The following is an 8045-nucleotide window of genomic DNA, read 5'->3' as shown; positions in this document are numbered from 1 at the left end:
GAAATGAAACGGACTCTGTATTGGTATCGACACTACTTCCCAAACGTAGGTTACTATAATATAAATAACAACTTGCCTAACCACAGTCCCGATAATTCAATCTATCATCACATAGACGGCGTCCACTCAGCAAGCCACTCCTTCATGTATCCTAATCCTGCTTCCTGCACGACCGCGATAGTCGGGTCTAACATACCATTTCTCGTTAACAGATCCGAACAATGGAATCCATCGCTCATATAGATCGGCATGCTAGTCGTGTTAGGCTTATTCAGCCCATCAGCAGAGACAGTCCCCCCGCGCCAAGGGTCACGCAGGCCGTTGGCGAAGAAGAGACGTGGGACATTCACGTTCCAGCCAGCGTACATCGCGTTCGTCTCTGCCGTGGCAGGCTGAGGTGGATAAGCGAATGCTTCAGGGAACATGTTTACACATTGGCGCTGATGATTATGTTGATGGATGTTCATTTCTCAGATCGAATCTACGTACCTCTCCATAACCGGGCTGGAGGATGCGGCTCACGATCGCAGGTTGGCCTTCAGGAGGTCCAGTCTGGTAGAAACCGATTTGGTTGCACCTAGTAAGATCGTCAGATTAGATATTGATGCCAATAAAAATGCATACACCATCCAAAACCACGATCTGTCGGAATTATCCACGGTAATATTAGTCCAGTAGATGGCAGTCGGGTCAAACGTCCCTAGACAGGTTCTGTCTTCACCGTCAGGCAGTGCAAACGACATCACGTCCCAAGAACACGTACTGTACATCTTGATCAGGACAACCTTCATCATCCAGATTAGCCATATCAATCAAAAATAAAACGGACCACATACTATAATTGTAGTACGTAGTATTCCAATAGTTGCCCCAAGAGCGAATAGCATGATCAAGTCCCCATCCCTCAGGTCCGGCATTGACACCGTCCTTGACCTCGAGTGCATCGCAGAACTGATAGAACATCGATTTGGGGCCGATAGAAGGTTGTAGATCTTGCCAATCCCATAGGTTGTCTTCAACTATTGGTTCGAGTAGAGTCAGTTAGGACGCCAATCTGAGAGAAAAAAAACATTGTCGAAGGTCAAGTGTATGGGTTTGTATCCAAACGGCTGACACGACATGAATGAAGAGGGTAATAAACTGAAGGCAGAACAAACTGAAAGACGTTGTGCGAATCAGAGGGTACATAGATGTCCGTTCTATGTATGCATTTAAGATTGAACGAAACGCAAGGACGACTCACGTGCGGTGGCGAAATCGGCAACATGATCAAGACTGCCGAGGCCAAATGTCTCCTGGAGCGTCTTGATTCCAGCTGTGTCTTTAGCCGCGTACATCCCATCCAGGTAGGCGATCACTGCCTGTATATCGGAGGAACAGTTCTGTGGCATGTGCTCGCGAATAGGGGTGAAATAGTCATAATAGTTACTAATTTTGGTCGAGAAGAGGTCGAAATTCAATAAACGACCACATTGTTCGCATATTCATTCATGTCAGGTGATTATAAAGGAGAAGAGAAGAAATTCATCACATCAGTGAGAGTCAGCAATGATTGCAATGATGTGACATACGTGATCGTTTCCACAGTAGCAGAAGATAAATATCCAGCCCAGAAGATTCCCGGTTTGCTTTGAGTCGATCACCATACTGACAAAACGGGATCAGTTTGTGGCACTCACTTAACCATCGTATAACTGGTAAGGGCTCCAGAGTAGCTTCCTCCGACCAATATCCATGGTGCCTGACTTGGCTTCACAGCATCACCCCCAGACATGGGAAGGTCAACGGTGGTGGCGAAATACACCAAATCATCGATAGCTTGCTGGACAGTGAGGAGAGCCAGAGATTGTGACGTGAGGTTGTCGTATGGATTTGAAAACCCAAAGAAACGGTGTTCAATGAGGATGGCTGCACCTTTTTGTTGTTGAGCAATAAGACCGTTGATGCTGTGATTCGTAATGTAGACTTGATAACCTGGAACTTTGTGAGAAAGGTAGCAAATCGGCTATAGTAAAACCAACCATCTGCGCTCACTTCTCCAGGCGTCATCAGTATAATGGGACCGCCTGGAATGCACACGTCAGTATCACTTGAAGCGCACCTCGATCCTCGCGACATACCAGGCTCATAAAATTCCCAGTTCATCCAGTATCGCTGCTTGAAGGTTCCGAGGTTTGTATTATTGTGGTCCCTGAGCTGGTCAAAATAATAGGCGGTCGTAATGTTTGGGAGTATTGTGCCATTCGGCGAAGTGAATGAACGTTCTGGCATTGAAATTTTTGGAAGAGAAGGCATACCACGAAGCATGGCATTGGGAATGGCTGCTCGGGCAATGCCCACAAGCAGCAGAAACATGAGGGCCCACATCTTGATCGCAAGGGTGGGATTACACGACATGATCTTGGCGGAGAAGGGTTGTTTTTATATGTAGCCATCTCGCCGGGTAACCAGGCCGCTCAGCGAAGTCGCGTCATAGACTCCTGGATTGTGGTAAATGCTAAGAAACCACATAAATTGCACTTGCAATTAGCTTGCCGGTAATTTTTTTTACAAAGCCATCGCCTGGATGAATATTGACGGGAGAATGCCAGCGCGCCGTGGGAATCATCCTACAACGAATACATAGAAAATGCACATACCAGCATACTTTGGGGATGAGGATTGTACCATAGTCTCTCCAGTAGTAGAAGTTGATCATCTCGCCACTTTGGTGCTGCAGGAGAAATGGGCAGAGCGAGTGGTTTGTTTTCGAGTTCGGGAGTATTTCGCCGTCTGCTGACTTCAGTTGGCTGGCAGGTCATCGCTTGTTGTTGCACTGCTGTTTGACACCGCGACATTCGCAAAGTCGGAGAAGTGGAAGTGGACGAGGGTGTTTGCTTTGTCTGCACAGCAATCAATAGAGTAAACAACCTACCCTGTTGAAAAAATGGATTGTGTCGTACCATTTGAGAAAGCCAAACCTGCTTTGCACAGGGTCAGAAAGGTGAGGCGAGTAATTTCTCAACGTCCTCGTCTCCTACAGTCCATCGTAAGGTGCTGATAACGAAATCTTGCAAATCGGTGCGACGCGCCGGCAATTTGTAGAGAACTTCACATCATCATACAACACCCGCCTGTATATCAAGAACTTCATCATCTCGCGTCCTACAAAATGGTGATCAAGCTAGGCCCAGCTGGGAGCGCGCCCCAGACTCCTTCCAACATGGTCCCAAAAGCTGCAAAGGGTCTTCCTGGTCTGTCGAGAAAGAACCTCATCAAGCTCGGTGCACTGTTCACGAATAATAATATACAGTAAGTTCGGAGGATCCATAGCATGAGGCTACCTACGGAGGCCAGAAAACTGTTCCCGTGACACAGATATCACACCATGTCAAATCAGAGTGCCATACTCAACAAATAACTCCATCAAGATTCAAAATCCAGCACAAACGGCGGATGACTCGTTGTGGCCGCATCAATCCAGTGACCACTCGTCGTCCGACGTTTGAAGATCGTGACGACGCCATCATAACGGCAGTTGCAGCTCGTAAGTTGAGACCAATACCTTTGAATTCTACCTGCTAATTCCTTCTAACAATCGAAGGTTTCGATCGGGAAGATAATGACGTTCGCCGATCTGAGAGCCGCCTCGTGAGACGTTGTGAGATGCGGAACCGACCAGCATAAGTCTATGGCTATGACGTGAATGATATCACCGTCCTACTTCCAAGTCAATGGCATCCACTGTGACACCCGTATGGTGGAATCATATTCATCTGAGAGGTGGAGGTGAATGGGGTTCAGAGTATCCACGGAAATATGAGGCAAGTCAACAGGGTGAAGCAGCACAATACATGCATCTGCAGCCTAAATTTCGACACCCACAATCCTTCAAAAGTCTACCTCCACCATGCTCCACATCATCAGCATCCAGTAAGATGTCGAGTCACGCGCCGCACTCCGTTGAGTTCCTGAAGATTATGAGAGCGGTGTAATCGCAGTCGCAGGTTTTCCCGATAGACGACATATAGTGACAGGCTCGTATGACAAGACGCCTCGGTTGTGGGACTAGAAGACAGGTATTGTGTTGAAGAAGATGGAGGGGCATCGCAGTGAGGTGCGGCCGTTGGCAGTCGGTGGTGATGGTGAGGATTTTCCGAGGCTGTACCACGAGATTTGGTTGCATCATCGTGCACACAGAGATCTTTAGAGTCTATTGGATGAAGAAGCGATATTGCAGTAAGCTATATACACGCGTTCGAAGGAGTGATGAGCTGGAGTAGCTGCTAGATACAACAAACAACGGTATTCATGCAGGATAGACAGTCAGATTCGAGCGCTGGAAAGCACGCACTGCTCGATTGGATGCGATGGGAGTACATTCAGGAAGCTTTGAAGACAAGGACGCATGTATGCACCGCAGATGTGCATACTGTCGAGGACAGCGGGTATGACAATAGGGTGCATCACGGCGATAGAGGCGTGGGCACGAACAGCCTTAAGTGTCCTGGGCGTCTATTGAAATGAGGCAAGCTGTGAAGTACGCACCATACACCCTCGGCAGCTTAGAGAAAGACACAGTCTCTCCAAAGTTTGACCTCGACCGTATTCAATATCATCCAAATCCATTAAAATGTCGGAGCTGATTACAACCATCACGCCCCTGCGAGAGTTCCGAGGCCATGAAGGAAGCGTATATGCAATCGCAGTTTTCCCCGATAAACGGCGAATGGTTACGGGCTCGAACGACATGACGCTTCGTCTGTGGGACTTGAAGACAGGTGTTTTGTTGAAGAAGATGGAAGGGCATCGCAATGGGGTGACGAGATTGGCGGTATCACGAGATGGACAATTGATAGCAAGCGGTGATTGGAGCGGAGAGGTCATCGTCTGGCACGGAGAAACTGGGGAATCACTCACCAAAATCGAAGCACACTCCAATTCGATCTACTCGCTAGAATTTTCTCCCGATGGAACAGTACTGGCCACTAATGCATTTTACAACAAAATGATGAAACTGTGGAATACCAAAACCTGGCAGCTGCAAGGAGACCCAATCGAGTGTGCATGTGTCCATTGCGTACGGTATTCACCGTCTGGAGAACTTCTTGCCATCGCAACAAACAGCCATATCAAAATTTACAATTCAGGCACCAGGAAACGTGTCACATCATTCAAGGCTCACACATTCAATTGGTCACTCGCGTGGACGCTCGATGGTACATGCCTTCTCACAGGCGGCAATCATCTTGATCCTACCATACGTGGATGGGATACAAAAACCTGGGAGCAGGTCGGGGATCCCTGGACGGGCCACTCTCATAATATCAATGCTATTGCCATTCATCCTGCTGGCACACTCGTCGCATCCGCATCTGGTGACCGCCATATTCATCTCTGGCGCCTATCAGATCGACAAACCGTTGCCATCTTCGGACACTCATCCCTCATGGAATGCATCACTTTCTCCGTGGACGGCAATCACATCTTCAGCGGAGGTGAATGTAACATCTCGGAGTGGACAGTACCTCAGGGTATACATCCAAAGGTATGTTTCCGTCTCTGACTCATATACCACAAATCGAGTATGCTTCTTGCAGACTATCGCCACTACAACAGTCCGTGATGCATGCATAGATGGAGACTTATCTACTAACGAAGAGCAACTCATGCAAGATATGAACACCGATGCGAACAACCACACTCCCCACGCCCATCGCTCAAAGGCATGTTTCCGTCCTTGACTCGTATATACCACAATTCGAGCATGTCTCGTGCAGATCCTAGCCATCACGAGCGCCCGTCTTGCATGTGTAAATGGAGACTTATCTACCGCCGAAGAACTACTCACTCAAGATATCAACACCAATCCGAACAACCATACTTTCTACGCCCATTGGTCATTTGTCATGGCGCGAAAACATGACTGGGACCGCGCCCTTCTGGACGCAATCAAGGTGAGAATCATCGCCGCCTTATACAGGGCTAACTTGGCGATGACATAGTCCATCAGGATTCATCCCTCATTGACGGGCTATATCTCCAAGGGTATTGCCCTCTGTGGAAAAGACCGCGTCCTGGATGCGAGGGCAGCATTTGATGTTGCATCCATGTACACGGACCAGGATTCAGAAATCACACATTTTCTGCTATTGATCAAGGTATGGTATGTTACATTTGCCTCGCATACTCTTCCCTTCATCGCGTATTTCAGGCCATCGCGCTCTTCAATGCAGATCAACATGACGAGGTAAACCTGCTCCTCAAAGAGCTCGCTGCAGGTTGTCCGAATGCCGATACTCTCGCATGTCGTGTCGTGCAAGTAAGTATCATCCATGCTTGGTCATCAACACTCTTTACAACTCGCACATTAGGCATATCTACGGGTTCAACTCGGAATGCAAGCCATGGATGGCGCACGTCACTATGAAGCCGCTGACCATCTCACTGCCGCTCTTGACTGCCGCGATTCATCATCGAAATCGAACATTCTTGAAATATATGGGGATTTGGTTGTGGTGCGTTGAGATGATGCATATATGACGCTTTTCATAACTGGATCTCTTGTCCAGCTCTTTGGCTGGGACCTGAAGTCCTTGTGGCAAAAGGCACGCCAGAAACGGTGTGATGCACTCTTTCGGGCGGGTAAACTCCAAGGTGCCGTGAAATCATACCAACACATGATGGCTTTGAGCGACGAAACTACAAATGCTGACTACTTTGACTGGTCTAACGGCGAGTCTAGAGTCCGTAATATTGCATAGGCTACAATCCTCACCCACATTTCTCTCAGATTTCAAGCAAGAATGCAGCGCACTCTGCGCTGCCAACGGAGATGCTGCCTTGGCTGCAAGCGATTACGACCAGGCTATTGATCTATATTCGATGGCGATCGACCTGGATTCTGCATCCTATGTCGTCTTTGCAAATCGTAGCCACGCAAAGTTAAGTAAAATGCTATGGGAAGAAGCGCTCTTCGGCGCGCAAAAGGTACGATGACAATTAAGTTTTGTAGCCCATGCTCACTTTGGCGCTGCATAGGTCACCGAACTCAATCCCTCGTCTCACATTGGATACAAGTTGACGCACGCAGCGCTGCGTGGCACGCAACGTTACGATGACGCTATCGAGGCTTTCACAATCATGTTGTTCAAGTTGGACGAGGCTCCCGAAGCTCAGATACGAGGTAAGCCATGGAACACTCCTGCATTGTCTCGAAATCGAAATGCCTATATCGTTCTGCAGATCTGCGTCAGCAGTACGTCTGTCCATTCGAAGCAGAAGACACCATTCGAAGAGCGGTTTGGATCGAACTCAGCAACGCACCCCTTCGTCTCCTCAACACCTCTACGAGTCTTTTGTGCGACCGAGCGGTACAGCTAAACTTCTTCAAAACAAGTCCAGAGTACAAGGAGCTCTTGTCATCCATAACAAAGCGTTCGGATCTCCAAATGGGATGCATCAAGGAGGTGGTGGCGATGCACTTCCGTTGCGTTTTGCTATCACATAGGTGGGAAGAGACGGAGGCGCTGCTGCATGACATCAAGGACAAAGTCGTGTACGAGCTGGATGGACTTGGTGGCACCACAAAACTGCAGTCATTCTGCAAAATTGCTCGTGATGCGGGGTTTCGCTGGGCGTGGATGGATACATGCTGCATCGATAAGAGCAACAACGTTGAGCTTCAAGAATCGGTCAATTCCATGTTCGTCTGGTACCGCCACTCAGCGCTCACCGTTGTCTACCTATCCGATGTCCCTCCTTCGTCCCAGTCCGGTGCACTGGCGAGTAGTGTTTGGAACGAGCGAGGATGGACCTTTCAAGAATTCGTCGCTCCGAAAGTCGTCAGATTTTATCAGAAAGATTGGTCGTTATATCTTGACGATCGTTCTTCCAACCACAAAGAGTCCCCAGCAATCATGAAGGAGTTGGAGGGTGCCACAGGAATAGATGCACGAGCCCTGATCTCCTTCCGTCCAGGGATGCGAGATGCTCGAGAGAAACTGTGATGGGCATCAAAACGTGTCACCACGATGCAGGAAGACATCGCGTACTCGTTGTTTGGT

The 8045-nt window shown here is 48.5% G+C and overlaps 1 protein-coding gene across 1 annotated transcript; it reads right to left on the bottom strand.

Moving 5' to 3' along the window:
• Window positions 1-2375, bottom strand: F5147DRAFT_755811 (peptidase S28). The gene is made up of 10 exons (XM_041440340.1): window positions 2121-2375; window positions 2022-2066; window positions 1680-1974; window positions 1572-1628; window positions 1244-1428; window positions 837-1019; window positions 764-785; window positions 625-711; window positions 490-577; window positions 1-440 (listed from the first exon to the last, which is right to left on the bottom strand). Exons 1-10 carry the CDS (start codon window positions 2365-2367, stop codon window positions 108-110), a joined length of 1542 nt encoding a protein of 513 aa, XP_041284795.1. The 5' UTR covers window positions 2368-2375; the 3' UTR covers window positions 1-107.
• Window positions 2376-8045: the final 5670 nt, after the last annotated feature.

This window comes from Suillus discolor (genome assembly GCF_016758755.1).
Source record: "Suillus discolor strain FC423 chromosome Unknown F5147scaffold_156, whole genome shotgun sequence".
NCBI classification, from domain to species: domain Eukaryota; kingdom Fungi; phylum Basidiomycota; class Agaricomycetes; order Boletales; family Suillaceae; genus Suillus; species Suillus discolor.
This window is presented reverse-complemented; position numbering and strand designations above follow the sequence as displayed.

Bases quoted from the DNA above. Each gene is read 5' to 3' on its own strand.
- F5147DRAFT_755811 (XM_041440340.1), bottom strand. From the start codon at position 2,367: ATGTGGGCCCTCATGTTTCTGCTGCTTGTGGGCATTGCCCGAGCAGCC. The intron at 2,067-2,120 runs GTATGTCGCGAG...TGTGCATTCCAG, and splicing joins CTGGGAATTTTATGAGCCTG to GCGGTCCCATTATACTGATG. The intron at 441-489 runs GTACGTAGATTC...CATAATCATCAG, and splicing joins TCCAGCCCGGTTATGGAGAG to CGCCAATGTGTAAACATGTT.